A 21,270-nucleotide genomic window follows, 5' to 3' on the forward strand; every position below is an offset into this window, starting at 1 on the left:
TCTCTTGCTAATCTCAGGAACCAAGCGCCAGGCTACAAGGATTCTGCCTGCCTTTAGCCCACCCCAACACACATTAATATCACCTGGGCGACGGCCTCCTCGTGTTATCTTTAACAAAGTGAGCATAATACATTTTATCTGCCCAACAAGCCCCAAACTATTTTTGGGACTGCATGATTTGGGTCTGATGCCCCTGTCAGCCATATGTGGCCTGTATATTTAATAAATCTCCTACTCTAATAAAACTCTTCAAAATTTATCTGGACTGGGTGTCTCTACATGAACTCAATGAAGTGAGGTACAGTGCCTTTCAGAATCTGGGGTGCAGTACTTTATAACAGTAGTATCACACAAACACAACAAAGAGTGGGGAGTTAGAACTCTTAGGGGAAAACATTTTCATTATTATTCCTTTATTGAAGAAATATTTCTTGTGTTCTTTAAACCTTTTTTTTTTTTTAAGCAAAAGACAGAGACAGAGAGAGGGACAGATAGGAACGGAAAGACAGGAAGGGAGAGAGATGAGAAGCATCAATTCTTTGTGGCAGCACCTAGTTGTTCATTGATTGCTTTCTCGTATGTGCCTTGATGGGGGGGCTTCAGCCAAGCCAGTGACCCCTTGCTCAAGCCAGTGACCTTGGAGTCACGTCTATGATCCCACGCTCAAGCCAACGACCCATGCTCAAGCTGGCAAGCCAGTACTCAAGTCAGATGAGCCTGTGCTCAAGCCGGCAACCTCGTGGTTTCAAACCTGGGTCCTCTGCATCCCAGATGTTGGGCAGATAAAATATATTATGCTCACTTTGTTAAAGATGGCGCTGCCCACGTGGAAGTCCGTCGCCCAGGTGATATTAATGTGTGTTGGGGGTGGGCTGTGGGCTGGCAGGATCCTTGTAGCCTGGGGCTTGGTTTTAGGACTAAGCCTTTCCCACCCTTTTTGATGTGGGGTGGACTTTGTATCAGAGACTTCCCTATTTTGTATATTGAATTAAAGGTTTTGATTTCTGCACTATAAAGTGGGGCAGACCGGAAGCTTGCTCTCTCGGTTCCTGAGATTAGAATTAGAGGAGAGAGCAGAGAGGAGAGCTGAGAGAGGCCACATAGAGGAGGCCAGGAGAAGCAGATAAGATGGCGGAGTGTTGAAGGAGAAGCCAGTTAATACAGAGTTTGTGCAGAGAGAAGGAGATGGGGAACAGAGGTGAATAAGTCTGGTGAGCTAGAAACCTTTGATTCTAGGAAACTCGGATAAGTCAGTAGCTTTGTGAGCACTGAATGAGTGGGTTTTGGAGCCCAGTGTGTGTTTTACTTGCCCGCCGGGTGCAAGCTAGGATTAAAGATGATGGCCCACCAGTTTTGGGCTCTGTTGTTTCTTTACCGACTGTCCGAATCCAATGAGAACCTGCATAGGCCAAGCAGCTGTGATGGTGGCCATGGATACTGGCTTCACACCAGACCAACACTTTATTCACTGCACCACCACCTGGTCAGTCTGTGTTCTTTAAACCTTGATGAAATATTTTTGAGACTGGTAAGACCAACAAATATAAATTGCATTTATTGTGTAAAAATTAAGAATGGCTTAGGCTATACAATAGTAATTGGATGTAAAGATGTGCTAATCTCAGCTTCTAGAAGAGTTGATTTTGAACTTAATCACCCTTTGAGAGAAGACATACCAGCTCGCATGATTTCATCAATTAGAAGAAGGTTTTGAGCAATCATTGTGCTGAAGAAAAAGATGACAAGGTAAGTAAAAGCTCCCAACTCACTCTTATCTTTTCCCATTAGCAATCTTCAGCTACTAAAGGTACTTTGTTTTTCAATGATGTTGGTGTGAGATTTTACAAGACAAAGCTATTATAAATGCAAACTTCACCCTTGTGTTATCATCTCAATTCCTTTGCTGATCGAGTAGAAGCCTGATTATATTTTCCAGCAAAACTGACCTCACTTTTAGCACATCATTTGATTTTTCCCACTATGCATGTAGTACTACTTCAGCAAAGTCCTTTCTTCCCCTTCCCCCTTAGATAAACAGTGAGGTTAACATTTCCTCTAACAGTGCTAGAACTAACATGTTAAAGGGACTGTAAAATGACAGAAGCCAGTCTTAACCCTTTGAGTAGTACAAACGTTCATGTACATCCTCACTCAAAGGGTTAACAAAAAACTCACTACTAAAGGCATGGTACCAAGTACCATGCCCTTTCATACATTTAATCATTTTTCCATTGTAGGGTGCCAAAAAATAATAGAAAAATTTAACATCAATTACATTTCCCAAATCTTTCTTTTTATACAAACTTACCAAGAGTAAAGAAGTTGTTTTTTCACACAATAATTATCCCAAACTCCTGCATCTGCAGCTACCATTGGCTCACCTGCAAAGTAAACAAACTATTTTAATACTACAATCATAATATATTGCTAATATTTGCTGTATATCCTAACAATATTTAATATATCACCAAAACTACTATTGTCACTGTCACCAGTGACCTCCATGGTGTCAAACCCAACAGGCAAGTGCCAGGTCTCATCTATCAGCAGCATTTAACGTACGTGATCCCACCTTCCTGACTATTCTTCCTTCACTCGTCCTTCAGGACAGCACACTTGCCTGGTTTTTCCTTTTGTACTAGGGGCCCTTTCTGTCTGCTTTGCCGGTTCTTCCTCTTCCTCCCCGAGCTCTTACTGCTGGAGTACCTAAGCACTCCATCCTGGATTCTTCCCTTCTCTCCACACTCACTAGGCGATCTCAACTATTCTCCTGACAGAGGCGGATTTAACAGCAGGCGCACCGGGCGCACACCCTGGGCCCCGACTCCTGAAGGGTCCCTTAAAACCCTAACTTGACATTTTTTTCTAATGACACCAAGTTTGGTTTCATATATGCAATTATAACATTAATAGTAATAATATTTTTTATTTAAAAATATGGTTAACATGTATTTTGATTTTCCCTCTGTCTTTTTTTTAAGGGGCCCAATATTTTCCTCTGTGCCCGGGGCCTCAATCGACCTTAATCCGCCTCTTCTCCTGGACTTAACTCATATACACTCTGATGACTCTCAAGTTTTCATCTCCACCCAGACCTCTTTCTGGAGCTCCAGACTCATATATCCAACTGTCTATTTTACTTGAAAGTCTACAGATACTTTACACTTAACTTTGCCAAAGCTCAGTGCTGATCACACCCCCCCCACACACTATAACCTGCTCTGCCCACTGTCTCCTCCAATGGCAATTCCAGCCTTCCAGTAAATGCCTCTGCCAGAGTAGCGAGTTATCCTCTAAATATAATTAGACCATGTCACACCTCTGCTCAGAATTGCTCCCTATTCCACTACAGTAAAAGTTAAAGTTCCAAAACTGGCCCATAAGCCCCTACATAATCATACCTTCTACTACCTCCCTCACTGTCTTCCTTCCTCCTCAAAAATAGCAGACAGTGACTTTTCCACTGGCCGGACATTCCGTCTGCCTAGGATACTCTGTTCCCAGTGCCCCACATGGCTAACTTCCTCACTTCTTTTTTTCAATAGACATAGTCTCAATGAGACCTACCCGGACCATCCTTTTTAAATTGATACTAGCACTCAATCATCCTTATACTGTTTATTTTTTCATAGAATTTATAACTTTTAAAAATGCTAAAAATAATTATTTATTTAGAGAGAGAAGAAAGCATCGATTCATTGCTCCACTTAGTTGTACAATGGTTGCTTCTCAAACATGCCTTCTTGACCAGGAATCAGACCAGCGACCTACAACTCAAGCTGGGCCAGCAACCCCTTGCTCAAGCCAGCAACCTCGGGATCATGTAGATGACTCCTTGCTCAGGCTGGCAACCTTGGGCTCAAGTTGACAACATCAGGATCATGTAGACGAGCCCTTGCTCAAGCCAACAACCTCAACATTGTGGGTCAATGCTCTAGCTACTGTGCTACCATAGGTTAGGCAAAATAACTTATTTATTAAGGTTATATTTTACTGTCTACCCTTCCCCACTACAATATAAGCTCACAAGGCAGGGATTTTTGTCTTCTGTGTGAATCTCAAGAGTCAAATAAGAAGCACTCAATGACTATTACTTACATAAGTGAATACTTTAATAAGTTCAAAAGTAAACTAAAAGGAACCCAAAATTTAAATATTTATATCATCCAAACTTCTACCCCCTTACTATAAATTCTGGGTCACTATAGTATAACCTCTTTTTTTATTAAGCAACTATTTTTTTTTTCACTTTCTTACCTGTATTCAAATTGATGCCAACAGGTTGTTTTGATTCTAAATGCTCAGCCTGAACTTTTACTAGTGTTTCCTGCAGGTCATAACCAGAATTCTGAGCAAGAACCTTTATAAAGAAAAATAATAATAAATATATATAATGGAATACCTTCATATATACTGTATATCTGAATATCAAATATAAAAAAATAAGGCACTACTCTCTAGTTGTGTGTTAACATATTCATAATATAGAAGTCATCTCCTGGCCTGACCTGTGGTGGTGCAGTGGATCAAGCGTCGACCTGGAAGGCTGAGGTCGCTGGTTCAAAACCCTGGGCTTGCCCCGTCAAGGCACATATGAGAGTTGATGCTTCCTGCTCCTCCCCCCCCTTCTCTCTCTCTCTCTCTCTCTATCTTTCTCTCTCTTCTCTAAAATGAATAAATAAAAATAATTTTTTTTAAAAAATCGTCTTTCGAAGACTTTCATTCTTAATATAAATCAAATTATTATTTTGTATATCTAGCATTTTTCATATTTACTCAAACATCTTTCTTATGTACGTCACACTAAATTCTGAAGAAGACATTAGTGTTCCCCTATCCCCACCCCACTAAATTAATTTCCCTCCTTGCAAAAGATTTTAAAAGCAAAAAACATGAAAGGAAATAGAATAGTAGTATCCTTATTTCCTCTAGTGCCTCTAGTCATGTCTTCCGATCTTTCCTGGGCACTTGCAGAAGGAAACTTGCATATTTGCAGCATCAACATAAGAAGAAAAGTCATGACCTGCGGCAATAGGAACGGAAATACCTGCACTCCAAACCAGGTCTACCTGCAGTGGTCCCAAAGCAACAGCTGATGAGAAGAGAACATATGACCAGTGTACACTAGGTTTACCAGTCTGTGTCAACTATAGCAGTGTTTTTTCGACAACAGGTCTGCGGACTGGTCCACTAGAAATTTCACTTATGCTCAGGATGACTTCTACCTTAGCCATCCCCAAGATAATTCTCCTACTTTCACTGGTCCCCAAGTATAAAAAGGTTGTAAACCACTGAACTATAAAATCATTATTTGCTGATTTTGCTGCTGTGGGGAAAAAAGAAATAGATTTCTGATTCACAATGATTCCACAAATTATGAATAATTTAAAAGCAATTATCAAAGAGACTTTGCTAGCATTATTACTAAGGTTTTAATTCATGGTTATAGCATATCTAAAACTGTTTTTCTGTGCTTCTAAGTGGTTTACAACCAGATAAGGCAAAGAAAAAAGAATAGTAGTTCTCTGTCCTTCTGCTGATATATGAAAAAATCTGGTTTAGCTCCTTTTCTAGGAATTATAATAACAATGGATTGCAGCCTGACCAGGCGGTGGCACAGTGGATAGAGCGTCAGACTGGGACAGACTGGGACACCGAGGATCCAGGTTCAAGACCCTGAGGTCACCAGCTTGAGCGCGGGCTCATCTGGTTTGAGTGAAAGCTCAGCAGCTTGGACCCAAGGTCACTGGCTCGAGCAAGGGGTTACTTGGTCTGCTGAAGGCCCACGGTCAAGGCACATATGAGAAAGCAATCAATGAACAACTAAGGTGTTGCAACGAAAAACTGATGATTGATGCTTCTCATCTTTTTCCATTCCTGTCTGTCTGTCCCTATCTATCCGTCTTGCTGACTTTCTCTCTGTATCTGTTAAAAAAAATGATAAAACAACAACAACAATGAACTGCAAGCTAGTATTTGGAGTGCTACACAGACTGAAGTTCTCACTTTGCACAATTTAAAGTGACACTTTGGACACCACCAACAAAATAAAGGTCTACTCTAAAATCTAATTAAGTCCTTACAGATGATGTGTTGTGAAATTGTGCACCTTAATCTATATAGTGTAATTTTGTTAACCAGTGTCACCCCAATAAATTCAATAAAAAGAAAATAAAACATTTAAAAAAATTTTAATCTAATTAAATCTTAAATTCTAAACTTCTTCATTATGGTTAGTTAATCAAGGAGCATTTTTAAAGGGAATTTTTGGAGTTACTTCAACTTTTGGAATTCAAAGAATAGATCAAGGGGGTAATGTGGCTATTTTATTAAGCTCCTATAAGGATTCTGAGCTGTTATTCTAAAAGTTTCTTTGCTTTAACAGTAAAATATCTTAGAGAAAACTGTGTGAGGAAGTACAAATAAATATGACTCCTACCCTGCTAATTATTGGACAATATGACAATTTATAATTAAACACCTTTTGTCTAACCAGTTGTTCTTTGGCCATTAGGATAGTTGTACCTTAGGAATAATGAGTAAGGCCTCAGCAAAAGCTTGGACTCCGAGACGGGCTCTTCCTTTTATACTGTGCTTGTATGTACTAAGAGCTTCAGCGATGGCCACTTCAACTGCACCTGCTCCTGGAACCAAACAACCTATTGGAGAGGGGAAAAAATGATTGACAAGACATGCCATCCAGAAAAACCAGAGAAAAAAGCAACTAACTATTCAAGTGTGTTCTATTATCTTGTCTACATCTAAAATATATTTAAATGAATACAGAAGTAAACTAAGTTGCACAGCTCAGTGATTACTCAGACGTCTTGTGAAGCGTCCTGAAGTAATGCAGCATTAAATAATTAAGCATGGTCCAGACAACTGCCTACAAAGAGCTTATTTCATTGTTTATCCTCTGACAAATTTCTTCCACCTCCACCTTACTCCTTTATCACTACATTTAAAATGTAGTTACTGTACTTATAACTTATACTGGCAGGTAAGTAAATGTAATATCTGATTTGAAAATTTTTTAGGACAAGACCAGTTTCAGTAGGGATTTCTTGGGACTCAATGAAGTACAGTATTTATTTTCTATACTGGAGCAGAACTCAAACTGCTCCCTGAGAACTACCAGCTTTTAGGATACACCCTTAAAGGCTCCAACGCCCCAAAGGGGTCTCATAGGTTGCCATCTGGGTCCTGCTTCAATAGTGGAAAGGAAGGTCATTGAGCGAAAGCCTACCAGACTTACATGCCTCTGCTGTGAGGAAACAGGGACACTGGAAGGTAGGCTTCACCCTCACTCCCCTAAGGGAGGGTTCAGGCTCTTCCAGCCCTGCTCCAGCCTACCTATGACCTAACCTTGCCCAGAAAGCTGGGGTTTGCCACTGAAAGCTGAAGGTGCCCAGGGCCGTCGGCCCCATCAACGACACTGTGGACGAGCCTAGGGTATTTCTTCCAAGAAGCAGGTACTCTGATCTCATTTGCACAAGGGCCACTTAACTATGTCTTGCCTAAATAGTCAGGTTTTTTATTCTTCCCTCGAAGATCTCTGTTGTGGGTGTTGATAGTCCTATTTTCTGCTGCTTTGTTTAATATATAGTGTTTCCTTTATTCCTCCTACCTCAATGCCCCACTCATATTTCAGGCTGGGACCTACTCCTAATTTAGAGCTCTCTTTCCCCCTTTTGCCAACTTCTATTATGAATCTACCTTTGCCACCCAGCTTAGTGTATCCCAAGGTTCTCTTCACTAAGCCACAGTTGCAGAGCTCCAGGGAAAAGCAACCTGGTCTCAACTCTCCAGGCAGAGAACAGCAGCTTCATCTCCACACATGCTGCAGATGGCTTTTCCAGTCTACCTGAATCACTACCAGCTAGAAGCAGCAGTCATTGGGACTTGGACATGAGCTGCAAAGTATAGAATTGTGACAACAACTCCAGTGCAAGGCGGGCTTTTCCTGGATGTGGACTTTGCCTGGACTCCTGCTCCTTGTGACAGCTCCTAACAGACTGAACTGGGGTTGGGTTGCATTTTTCAGGGATTTGGCATGGTGTTGGTGCCAACTTGGACTTGGTGAACATGTTAAGGACACTACTCTTTTATGGATTCTTGCTGTATTGGCCAAGAGTTTGCTTAAAGGCTTTAATCACTGTAAAAAAATAGAAGACTGGATAAAGAAGATGTGGCACATATACACCATGGTATACTATTCAGCCATAAGAAATGATGACATCGGATCACTTACAACAAAATGGTGGGATCTTGATAACATTATACAGAGTGAAATAAGTAAATCAGAAAAAAAAACAAGAACTGCAGGATTCCATACATTGGTGGGACATAAAAACGAGACTAAGAGTGTGGTGGTTATGGGGGGCGGGGAAGGGAAGGAGGGAGAGGGGGAGGGGCACAAAGAAAACTAGATAGAAGGTGATGGAGGACAATCTGACTTTGGGTGATGGGTATGCAACAGAATTGAATGACAAGATAACCTGGACATGTTTTCTTTGAATATATATACCCTGATTTATTGATGTCACCCCATTAAAATTAATAAAAATTTATTTATTAAAAAAAAAAAAAACTGGCCCTGGCCGGTTGGCTCAGTGGTAGAGCGTCGGCCTGGCGTGCGGAAGTCCCGGGTTCGATTCCCGGCCAGGGCACACAGGAGAAGCGCCCATCTGCTTCTCCACCCCTCCCCCTCTCCTTCCTCTCTGTCTCTCTTCCCCTCCCGCAGCTGAGGCTCCATTGGAGCAAAGATGGCCCAGGTGCTGGGGATGGCTCCTTGGCCTCTGCCCCAGGCGCTAGAGTGGCTCTGGTCTTGATAGAGCGACGCCCTGGAGGGGCAGAGCATCGCCCTCTGGTGGGCAGAGCGTCGCCCCCTGGTGGGCGTGCCGGGTGGATCCCGGTCGGGCTCATGCGGGAGTCTGTCTGACTGTCTCTCCCTGTTTCCAGCTTCAGAAAAAATACAAAAAAAAAACAAAAAACTGCTCCCTGAATGGAAAAAAACTAGCTGTTCTCATTATTCTAAGGAAAAAGCTCTGGTTAAACACATTATTTTCACATCAGGATATGACATTTATATCTGTTTATATGGTTTTATAAAGTTCATAACTCTTCTTTTTTTAAAACTTGCTTTGGAATCATCCATCTTTAAAACACAAAAAGAATCTCTTCTTTTATCCCACATCGTTTTTTTTGTTTGTTTTGTTTTTTTTACAGAGACAGAAAGTGAGTCAGAGAGAGGGATAGACAGGGACAGACAGACAGGAACAGAGAGAGATGAGAAGCATCAATCATTAGTTTTTCATTGCGCGTTGCAACACCTTAGTTGTTCATTGATTGCCCTCTCACATGTGCCTTGACCGCGGGCCTTCAGCAGATCGAGCAACCCCTTGCTGGAGCCAGCGACCTTGGGTCCAAGCTCGTGAGCCTCGCTCAAACCAGATGAGCCTGCACTCAAGCTGGCGACCTCGGGGTCTCGAACCTGGGTCCTTCCGCATCCCAGTCCGACGCTCTATCCACTGTGCCACCACCAGGTCAGGTTATCCCACATCGTTTTTTAGTTACTACCCCCCTTCTCTGCTTCACTGTACAACATAACTGCTCAAAAGAGTTGTCTAACCACAGATGATTACATCCTCATCTTCCACTGACACTTTTTTAAAGTTCCTTGTTAAATAGTGAATACACACAAAATATTTATATGTGTAAGGTATAAAGAAGAAATGCACAAATAAATGTACCTAGGTTAAAAAATAAGAAAACTTTGAAAATTTCCCTGACCCCATTCTCCTGTGAGAGCAACATCTGAAAATGTATGAGATGCTACTAAAGCAGTACCTAAAGAGAACTTGGTACTAACAGTGGTAAATAAAAAGGGCCTCAAAGCAATGACCTCAGCTTCCACCTTACGAAACTAGAAAAAGAAGGGCAAATTAAACCTAGCGTAAGAAGAAAGAAAACAGTAAAGATCAGAGTGGAAATCAAAAAACTAAAAATGACCAATGTCAGAAATGAAAAAGGTAATATCACCACAGATTCTACAGATATTAAAAGAATAATAAGAGAATATTATGGGCAACTTTATAATATGAAATTTGAAAACTTAGATCAGGGATTGGCAAACTTTCTGAAAAAGGCTGGATAATATTTTAGGCTTTATGAGCCATGCCATCTCTTTTGTAACTATTCAACTCTACCATCACAGCACAAAAAAATAGCTGCTGACATACATAAATAAATGGGGATAGCTGTGTTTCAATAAAACTCTAGTTACCAAAAATGTCAGTGTAAGGTCGGTGGATAATGGGGGATGGTCACTTGGGAAACTAAGACCCGCGAACTTTGGCTAGGACCGCCCACAACCAAGCGTGCCAAAGGAGGCTTCACAGGAACCGTTTGCAAAAAAGCGACCGTCTACCAGCCAGTGGGATTTCACCACGCCATGTTAGCTCGACTTCCCTAGAGGGACCCTTTAAATATCTCCCACGCAGTTTAATCTTTGCAACTTCCCTGGCCTCCATCTTTCTTTCCTCGGGGAACCTTGCCGGGCGGGATGCGTGCTCTGTACTCAATAAAGCTGTTTACTATTCCACACTTTGTGGCTTCAAGCCCTCTTACTTCCTTCTCAGCGGGGAAAAATACCTTACAGTCAGCAAATCAGATATAGCTCAAATCAGTAGCTTAATGATCTTAACTTATATGAAGTGAACAAATTTCTAGAAGGACACAAACTATTAAAGCCCACTCAAAATAAAATTGATAACCTGGCTCTGGCTGGTTGGCTCAGTAGTAGCGTGTCAACCCAGAGTGTGGATGTCCTGGGTTCAATTCCCAGTCAGGTCACACAGGGGAAGCAACCATCTGCTTCTCTACCCCTCTGTTTCTTAACCTGGCTACATTTATTTGTGCATTTATTCTTTATACCTTCTCTCTCTCCTCTCTTTTCCTCCTGCAGCCATAGCTCAATTGGTTCGAGCGCATCAGTCTCAGGCACTGAGGATGGCTCTGTGGAGCCTCTGCCTCAGATGCTAAAAATAACTTGGTTGTGAGCATGGTCCCTGACGGGCAGAGTATCAGCCCCAGACAGGAGTTGCCAGGTGGATCCCGGTCTGGGAACATATGAGAGTCTGTCACTCTATCTCCCCTTCCCTCACTTGGAAAAGAAGAAAAAAGAATTGATGACCTGAATAGCCCTGTATCTATTAAAAAGATTGAATTTATGGTTTAAAATCTTACCATATAGAAAACCCCAGTCCCACATGACTTTACAGATGAATTCTGCCAAATATTTAATTAAGGAAGAAATAATTCTACATAAGAATTCAACACTCAAAAAACTGAGGAGAGAATACTTTTTAACTCATTTTGTAGATAACATTATTTTAACAACAAAAAGATAAAGCCATTATAAGAAAAATATATATAGAGACCAATACCCCTTATACTGTAGATGTAAAAATTCTTAACAGAATTTTAGCAAATCAAATCCAGCAACATATAAAAAGGATAATACACATAACAGCACTGTTCATAATAGCCAAAAGGTAAAGAAGCAACCCTAGCTTCTATCTGCAAATGAATTCATAGATAAAATGTGGCATAGCCTGACCAGGCATTGGTACAGCGAATAGAGCATTGGCCTGGGACACAGAGGACTCAGGTTCAAAACCCTGAGGTTGCTTGCTTGAGCACAGGCTCATTCAGCTTCAGCGTGGGGTCGCTGTCTTGCGTGTGGGATCATAACCATGACTCCATGGTCACTGGCTTGTCCCCAAAGATTGCTGGCTTGAAGCCCAAGGTCGCTAGTTTGAGCCCAAGATTGCTGGCTTGACCAAGGGGTCACTGGCTTGGCTGTAGTGCCCCAGTTAAGGCACATATGAGAAAGCAATCAATGAACAACTAAGCTGCCTCAATGAAGAATTGATGCTTCTCATCTCTCTCCTTTCCTGTCTGTCTGCCCCTGTCTGTCCTCTGTCCCTCTGTGTCTGTCTCTCTCTCTCAAAAAATAAAATGGAGGTTCATATTCATCACAAAAAAGAACTCACCATCTTCAATAGCATTCTTGATAGCACGAAGTCCATCCCTTAGAGCATCCTTGATTTGTATGAGAGTATGCTTATTTGGTCCCTTAATCAACAAAGTGACAGAGTGAGGGTTAACACATTCCTCAATAAAAGTGAACTTTTCTTCACCCTAAAGGATCACACAAGAAAATATAACTTTAATATGTAATATTATTATGCAGTCAAGACCTTTAGTTTATAATATACATTAGAATCCAATCTTCATGTGAATTTTTCTTGTCAAGCATAACTAAATATATGTTAACAGCAGTTTAGTTATATTTGAACTCCTTTTTTTTTCTTTTTTTACAGAGACAGAGAGAGAGTCAGAGAGAGGGATAGATAGGGACAGACAGGAATGGAGAGAGATGAGAAGCATCAATCATTTGTTTTTCATTGTGACACCTTAGTTCAGCAGTTCTCAACCTGTGGGTCGCAACCCCAGCGGGGTCGCCTAAAGCCATCGGAAAATACATTACATAATGCATATCAGGTATTTACATTCCAAATCATAACTGTACCAAAATTACAGTTATGAAGTAGCCACCAAAATTATTTTTTGGTTTGGGGTCACCGCAACATGAGGAACTGTATTGCGGGGTCACGGCATTAGAAAGGTTGAGAACCACTGCCTTAGATGTTCATTGATTGCTTTCTCATATGTGCCTTGACCGGGGGGCTACAGCAGACCAAGAAACCCCTTGGTCAAGCCAGCGACCCTGGGTCCAAGCTGGTGAGCTTTGCTCAAACCAGATGAGCCCACGCTCAAGCTGGCGACCTCAGGTCTTAAACCTGGGTCCTCTGCATCCCAGTCCGATGCTCTATCCACTGCGCCACCGTCTGGTCAGGCTATATTTGAACTCTTAACAAACATTTAGGTAAATAAATTGTACAATCTATCCTGTGGATTATTCAGACCTCAAAGTGTAAAACCTGAATTAAAAGATTTAGTATTTTAAAAGTGGTTTGTTATTCACTTTATAACCCCTGCCCCCAGAAATACTCACTAATGTATGTTCATATACAAGACCAGCATATCCCAAGCAATCCATATTGAGGTCTTCAAGAGAATTCACAGCTATTCCACCACAAGCAAGAGAGAGTCTGAAATTACACATATATCAACATAGCTTTAGTTATGGGAAAACAGAAAGAATAATTTCTTAAAGATGAAAAGATATCTAACGTGGAAGACTATACTGTCAATGCATTATATTGTTTTTAAAATCTGTTTTAAGAAGATGAAAACCATCCTTGTATTTCAACAAAATTCTAAGGTAGGTAAATCTTGATTTTTGACAGTTATGTTATTTACTGAAATTAAAAACAAAATTTGAAATATAGATGCTACTATTTTGCTCAACAATGTTTACATGTAAGCTAAAAGGAATACACATGGGGTAATTTCAATTTAATAAGTTAATAAACTTAGAACACATAATTATCTGCAAGCTTACCTTTCCATATTTCTTCTTTTTGCTCTGCGAAGAGCTACTATACCATGTTTTGCAAGTGCATCTAAGGAAAATGGATCAATTCCCTATTGTAAAATTGCACAGAAGTTACAATAAGTAAATATTTTAAAAAGAAACCATTTATGTTAACATAACATTTTAAATGAAAATTTACTATCGTTTCCTAAACAAACAAACAAATACATTGAGAGTAACGGCACTGTTTTACATTTTTGCAAATCACTTTAAAAATATCTGTCTTAATAGAAGACAGCTGGATTTTCATAATCTGCTTCTGTATTCAATTTGGTGCAACATGTTTCGGCTAAAGTATAAGAAGAAAACCTGGCCTCACAGAGACATGTATCGAAAAAGGGGCCCTGGCAGGTTGACTCAGCAGTACAGCATCAGCCCTGCATGTGGAAACTGGGTTGACTCCCAGTCAGGGCACACAAAAGAAGCGACCATCTGCTTCTCCACCACTCCCTCTTTTACTTCTCTCTCTCTTCTCCTCCCGCAGCCCTGGGTGCTGACAATGGCTCCATGGCCTCGCCTCATGCACTGAAACGGCTCAGTTTAGAGAAATGGAGTAGCAGCCCCAGACTGGCAGAGCATCACCCCCTAGTAGGCTTGCCAGGCGGATCTCAGTCAGGGCGCATGCGGGAGTCTGTGTCTCTCTGCCTCCCTGCCTCCCTGTCTCTCACTTAATTAAAAAGAAAAAGGAATATTTTAATAGCCTTTTAGTGGAATTCTTCTTTGATGCTATACCAAAACTCAACAAGTGGTTAGTTTCAAGGTGGATCCATACTCTCTCACATTAAATTCTATTTGTCTGTCTCACAGTTTGAATTATTTATTTGTGCATCATTTTGTCAAATCATGCATATTTTTAAGCATTAAGAAAATAATCATTCACTAAGTTAGGCAGAGCTTCCAAATGTTGACACATTTCATGGTTATACAACCACAAAACTATCACCTTTGCTAATATCATCACTAATATTAGCAGACGTCTTTTAAATATTAGAAAGTGATCAAGCTCACAGTGGTAGATACAAGTTTTCCAAAATTTTAATTTTTGTTTGAAGGCTCAAATGTTATCATTGGCTACAAATACTGTCAGTTGTTTTTCCCTTAGTGACAGGATTGCTGCATTCAAATAAAAATGGCACTGCATGAAAAAAGTGGCTAGTTTAGCTTGAAACTCAATTACACAAGAGTTTTCCTTCAAGACAACCATATTTTGATATGCTACAAAAGCATTTTGTGCATACTTCATATTTTGTCAAACAGAATTATTTAAGGATCAACATTTAATAAAATCAATAAGTTTTACCATTTCATAAAGACATTCTTTTTTTTTTTCAGAGACAGAAAGAGTCAGAGAGAGGGATAGATAGGGACAGACAGACAGGAACGGAGAGAGATGAGAAGCATCAATCATTTGTTTTTCGTGGCGACACCTTAGTTGTTCATTGATTGCTTTCTCATATGTGCCTTGACCGCGGGCCTTCAGCAAACCGAGTAACCCCTTGCTCAAGCCAGCAACCTTGGGTCCAAGCTGGTCAGCTTTGCTCAAACCAGATGAACCCGCGCTCAAGCTGGCGACCTCGGGGTCTTGAACCTGGGCCCTCCACATCCCAGTCTGATGCTCTATCCACTGCGCCACCGCCTGGTCAGGCTCATAAAGACATTCTTAAATGAAACTGCCTTTTTCCCTTAAACTGCCAGGGTGTGGCAGTGTGGAAATAAAGAGTATAATGACCTGACCTGTGGTGGCGCAGTGGAACCTGGAATGCTGAGGTCGCCAGTTCGAAACCCTGGGTGTGCCTGGTGAAGGCACAAATGGGAGTTGATGCTTCCTGCTCCTCTCCCCCCTTTCTCTCTCCCTTTTCTTTCTCTCTCCTTTCTAAAATGAACAAATAAAATCTTAAAAAAAAAAAAGAGTATGATGACTACTAGTATAGTTCGGTGCTACTGCTTTGATTTGTGCTACCATTCCTTTTGCATCATCATTGAAAATGTCAACATAATATAAGAAGCATCATTGCTAATATTAGGAAAATAGTTTGGCCACATGTACTGATATGGTCTTAGGAACTCATAGGGGTCCACAGACCACACTTTGAGAAACAATGAAAAACATTTACAAATAGTTAAAATCTAATTTTTTCTCACCTTTTGATTAATGACAACAAACCCTCTGTGGGACTGAGCACAGACTTTGTCTTTCAGGTCTATGATTTTCTGTACTCTATCATCAATAAATTTTCTTTCAGCTTTTACAAATTGCTCTTTTTCTTCTTCAGTCTTATAAAAGAAACCAGAACTCACCTCTCTAAAAGATGAATAAAAATAAGCTAGTAAAGGCAGTGGGGGGAAGAAGAAATGGTAGGAGTTTACACTAAGCATTTGGAAGGGAAGAAAGAGATTATTTAAAACACTTTTAGAAAAAACTTTCAAAAGTTACAAAGAATGAATGACATACATACGTTCTTTGATATTCTAGTGATACATTGCAAATAAGGATAAATGCATCTTCTACTTGTTTCTTCATTTCTGGATGACGGGCACCATGATCCAAAACTAACCCTCTGATCAACCTATTAAAAATACGTAATGTTTCTTTGAACATACACTCTAAAATTTGGTATAAAATTAGAATTATACTTTTAAAATTGTAATAGAACTGCCAAGGCACACAATGGTTCCTTGTGCCAAATTTAATCTTAACACATAAACAGTAAAATCAGAAAAGATAATCTACGTTAACACACTGTGACTTTTAAGTAACAATGAAATCAACCCAGAATTATCTTTTAAATTACATGGGTCAAATGACATAGCTGATGAAAGGTAGGCACACAATGAGTTTCTTAGGAACACTTATTGTAAATAATTACATGGAATAACTAAAAATTGTTAACCTAAATGTCCAACAATAGAGCAGTGTTCAGCAAAAAATGGCCCAACTCCTTCACAGTTCATGAAAACTATGTAATAACAAAGTGGGATCTCTTATCATGAAGTCATTTGACTATTCAGGCAAATATGAACTTTGGTTTCAGTGACCTCATAATGAGAAGGGGACAGATTTAAAAGTTCAGAGTTCATACAAGGTACAGAAGGCCTTCTTGACATTAAGTGGAAACTCCAATGGGCTATATACGCAGGGTATAAACCAGAAGGATGAACTAGAAGCAAGCAGCCCTCACATAGACTTGTATTGTAGTTAGAATTCACAATTGGATATTCCCAAAAAGCCTCAGCTGTGATTTAATTTAAAATAGTCTCTAGGCTCCTTGCAGCAGCAAATTCAAATCCTCTGTGTAAAAAGAGCACCTCATCCCAAGTCACAAATTATTTGTACAAATATATTTTTCAAACACAATGAATGGCACATATAGAAACAAAGTTTGATGAGAAACAAAAAAATACAATAAATACCTTAAATAAACAAGCCAGACTTTAAATATGATAATTATCAGACATGAACTATATATTTAAAGGAATAAAATATAAGTTTGGGAAGATATGCAGAATAACAGGAAACCATAAATAGAGACTTGGCAAATTTAAGAAAGAACCAAAGAGAACTTCTATAAATTAGTAAAAGTATATACATACATAATAAAAATGCATTTACTGATGAAATATTGTTATCTGGATTGGCTTCAAAATACAGGGGGTCCTTGGGTTACGACAGTCTAGACATACAACCTTTTGAGTTTATAGCACTCAATCCCATAAAACCTTAAAAAATTGAGACAGGAGTGTTTCGGCTTATGCCGTTAGCATGCTACTTAAAGATTACGAGAGCGAACTCCTTCGGTGTGCGCAGCAGAACAACAGAAACGCGGAATGTGAGGGAGGGAGTTGGTGTCCCCCAGTATGCACACCTACGCCATTCTGGACTGTTAAAAGCACAAGTGTTCCGTTTGTGTTAGGCTAGGGTGTGTTTCAACTTACACCAAAATTCGGGTTACGCCACTGTTGTCGGAACAGAACTGTGCCGTAACCCAAGGACACTCTGTAATCCAAGTTTGGAGTGGGGGAAAAGAAAATGGAGTATATAAGAGGAAATAAGATTAGCAATATAATGAAAATGGATAAAGATGAGAGACAGGTATGTAGGAGTTCACTATTCTATTCTCTTTACTTTAATATATGTTCAGAATTTTTCATGATAGAAAGTTTAAAGAGTTAATCCAAATCAACTGGATTCTACCTACTCTGAGTACATACACATTTAGGCAGTGTTGATTGCATGGCCCTCTTACCTCTCTGACCCCATCAGTTCCTACGACCTGCTCTGGGCACAGTGGACACCCCAGCACCTTTCTGCCTTATGGCCTTTTCAACTATTATTCCTTCTGCCTAGAACATTCTTCTTCTATATATTCTCATGGTTACCTCACTTATTTCTTCAGAGACCTCCTCAGTCCTCTAGTTTAGTTTCGTGTTGCTCTAAACTCATACACATGTTCACACACACTGTTACTTTATCTCTTCATAGCATTTATTAGCACTTATTTTTTTTCCTATCTCTAACTAGAAATGTAAGCTTGTTGGAGAAGCACCCAAAACAGTGACCGGCTCTGGTAAGTACACAATTAACATATGTCTAATGAATAACCACTGAAATTCAGGAAAGAATGAAGATAATCAAATATTCTAAAACCCATGTACTGCCAAAGTCTATAGAATTTACTTTGTATCTGTTGCTGATTTGTGCTTCATCTCAATGATTTCTATCATGAAAAGATCAATAGGATAACCCGGTCGTCTAATAGCCAAAACAGAATCCACCACAGCCTGAAAGAGAAATAAATGAAAACAGTAAATTATTTGGTCTAATAAAAAAAAAGCCACTGGCTCAAGTAATCTATCACCAGTCTAAGAAAATAAAGAGCGTCAGGCTCTAAAACATAGGGCAAGGCCAAAAAGTGCCATTTGGTCATGGACACTAATAATTAGTGCCTAAAGGACTTCAGAGATCCTCATGTTCAAACCATTTATTTTACAGATAAGAAAACTAAGACTTTAAGAAGTAATGGTAGCTCTGGAGGTTGGCTTAGTGGTAGAGGGTTGGGCCGGCTTGTGGAAGTCCCAGGTTCAATTTCTGGTCAGAGCACACAGGAGAAGCAATCATCTGCTTCTCCACCCTTCCCCCACCCCTTCTCTCTCTCTCTCTCTCTCTCTCTCTCTCTCTCGCTCGCTCTCTTTTCCCTTCTGGCAGCCATGGCTCAAATGGTTTGATCAAGTTGGCCCCAGGTGCTGAGGGTGGCTCTATGGCCTGGCCTCAGGTGCCAAAATAGCTCAGTTGCTGAGCAATGGAGCAACAGCCCCAGATGGGCAGAGCTTGCCAGGTGGCTCCTGGTTGGGGCACATGTGGGAGTGTCTCTCTGCCTCACCGCCTCTCAATAATAAAAAAAAAGTAATGGTGCCCTGGCAGATTTGTTCAGTGGATAGAGTGTTGGCCCAGTGTATGGACATTCCAGGTTTGATTCCCAGTCAGGGCACATAAGAGAAGTGACCATTTGCTTCTCTCCCCCCACCCTCTCTCCCTTTTCTCCTTCTTCTCCTCCCATAGCCAGTGGCTCAACTGATTTGAGTGTTGGCCCTGGGCACTGAGGACAGCTCAGTTGGTCCCAGCGTCAGCTTGGTTGAACATCGGCCCCGGACAAGGGTCACTGGGTGTATCTTGGTCAGGGCTCATGCGAGAGTCTGCCTCACTATCTCCCCTTCTCTCACTTAAAAAATAAAAAAGAAAAGGTAATGGTCTTAAAACAAGGTTTACAGTAGTAGCAGGGCCAGGACTAGAATTCAGGTCTCTGGAAGTGCCAAGCCACTGCTCTTCCAACTATCCCAACACTGCTCAAACCACAGGACACCTTAATGTAAAAGAAGGAAATGTAATATAAGGCAGAGCTCAAATTTGCCAGTTACAACAATATGAAATTTTTGTTTGTTTGTTTGTTTTTTAATCAACAATTCTTTTTTTTTTAAGATTTTATTTATTCATTATAGAGAGGAGAGAGAGAGAGAGAGAGAAGGGGGGAGGAGCAGGAAGCATCAACTCCCATATATGCCTTGACCGGGCAAGCCCAGGGTTTTGAACCGGCAACCCCAGCGTTTCCAGGTTGAGGCTTTATCCACTGCGCCACCACAGGTCAGGCCCAATATGAAATTTTTAAGTCTTGTGTTTTATCGTGAAAACTTTCCATGTCATGCCATTATATATACATGTTTGTTTTAACATGAAAATACTGCTTTTCCCCAAAATCATAAAGTAAAATTGACACTCCAGAAAGATGTGTCTCATTTATTCTACCAAATATTCCCAGGGATATGCAATTTAAGAAGCACAGCACAATACTATTGCTTAGCTCAGGAAGTAATAAAAAATGACTATAGAAATTAAGTGCTACAGTATAACCATCTTAAAATATAAATAAAGCAAAAAAAATTTTTTCTTAGAAAAGTTTACTTGATGTAACGTAGCACGAAGAGTGAGAGTAAGAGTATCCACGTTACTGTAACTCTAAAAGAGAATGGAGGCCCTAACCAGAGAGCATGAAGGTTCTGAGCAAGTTCATATATATATATTAACAGCAGAAAATGCAGCAGTCTTTATTTGAACTCTGCTCAGTAAGAAATTGTCTGATTTTAGTCTGATTTCCAAACTAGGTTTTCCTACTGGTAAGGAGAATTGACCAGAAACAACTCAGGTGTTTCAGTCCCATTTGATATTATATTTCTCAAAGTAAATGAGTATGATAGCATTCTGATACAGTAATATATTCGATTTTCAGAAACTGCAAAGCTAAAGAACAATGATCTCACCAAACTATAGCCCCCGATAAAAGGCTTCCCAAATACCTAATCTTGTTCTTATATTTTATACATTTTACCCTTAGAAGTAATCAAAACAAATTATGCATTTGCCAGATGTGAGCATTGTCAGGTCACTCATGCTTCATAAAAGCGGTAACCTTAACTACAAAGCACACTGCCAAAACGACTTCCCCATTTCTCACCTCACATAATAAATACAGACTTCTAGACTTAACAGACCACTACATCACCCCAATGGCTTCCACAGGGGATGAGCTAGAGGCAGCGAGGACCTCCTAACTTTCAAGTTAATTTAAAAGGTTTAATATAATACTTTTGAAAAATATATACATACTGTTCTGATCAGTCAAATCTAGTCACTAAGCAAGCCTATCAGTGTTTATCTTCCATATTTTATTTTACATTCGAAGGACCACATGCAATAGTTGATTACCTTATAGGGAAAGAAAAAAAGAGTATCACCCTGGCTATACTTTCTGAATGCAAAAACTTAATCACATACCTCTGTTAACACATGAGCCAGTTTATCATGAACTTTAGTTTGTAGAGATGTTCTAGCCACATCTAAGAGGATGTCTCTTTTCATTTCTTTTTTAACTTTAATTTCTTCCAAAACTTTAAGTGCTTTTTCCTTTGCAGCTTCAAAACCTTCAGCTATTATTCTAGGGTGCAGGCCCTATTAAAATAACATAAAACTATAAATTATAAAGTAAATCTTCCAAAGTAAAAGCAACCATTCTCCTACCAATAGGTATGTCTAAAAAAAGTAATATTACCTCAATGCCACTATATATAAATGTATGCATATAATTTATAAAAGTGCTCCACATTTAAAACAATCTCAAACTTACAGAAAAATTCTAAGTTCAATACAAAAAACTACA

At 39.9% G+C, this 21,270-nt stretch overlaps 1 protein-coding gene across 3 annotated transcripts in view; it reads right to left on the bottom strand.

Moving 5' to 3' along the window:
• Positions 1-1,582: 1,582 nt before the first annotated feature.
• CCT6B (chaperonin containing TCP1 subunit 6B) overlaps positions 1,583-21,270 on the bottom strand; it is a 30,579-nt gene continuing 10,891 nt past the window's right edge. For all 3 annotated transcript variants that reach the window (XM_066363838.1, XM_066363840.1, XM_066363837.1), the window contains 11 exons: positions 20,889-21,062; positions 18,240-18,343; positions 16,021-16,131; positions 15,707-15,866; positions 13,532-13,614; positions 13,082-13,178; positions 12,057-12,204; positions 6,526-6,659; positions 4,258-4,360; positions 2,309-2,381; positions 1,583-1,726 (listed from right to left, as the gene is read on the bottom strand). In XM_066363838.1, the coding sequence (XP_066219935.1) occupies positions 1,654-1,726; positions 2,309-2,381; positions 4,258-4,360; positions 6,526-6,659; positions 12,057-12,204; positions 13,082-13,178; positions 13,532-13,614; positions 15,707-15,866; positions 16,021-16,131; positions 18,240-18,343; positions 20,889-21,062 (1,260 nt within the window). In that variant the 3' untranslated portion in view covers positions 1,583-1,653. The remainder of the gene's footprint in view (positions 1,727-2,308; positions 2,382-4,257; positions 4,361-6,525; positions 6,660-12,056; positions 12,205-13,081; positions 13,179-13,531; positions 13,615-15,706; positions 15,867-16,020; positions 16,132-18,239; positions 18,344-20,888; positions 21,063-21,270) is intronic.

This window comes from Saccopteryx leptura, chromosome 2 (genome assembly GCF_036850995.1).
Source record: "Saccopteryx leptura isolate mSacLep1 chromosome 2, mSacLep1_pri_phased_curated, whole genome shotgun sequence".
Lineage (NCBI taxonomy): Eukaryota > Metazoa > Chordata > Mammalia > Chiroptera > Emballonuridae > Saccopteryx > Saccopteryx leptura.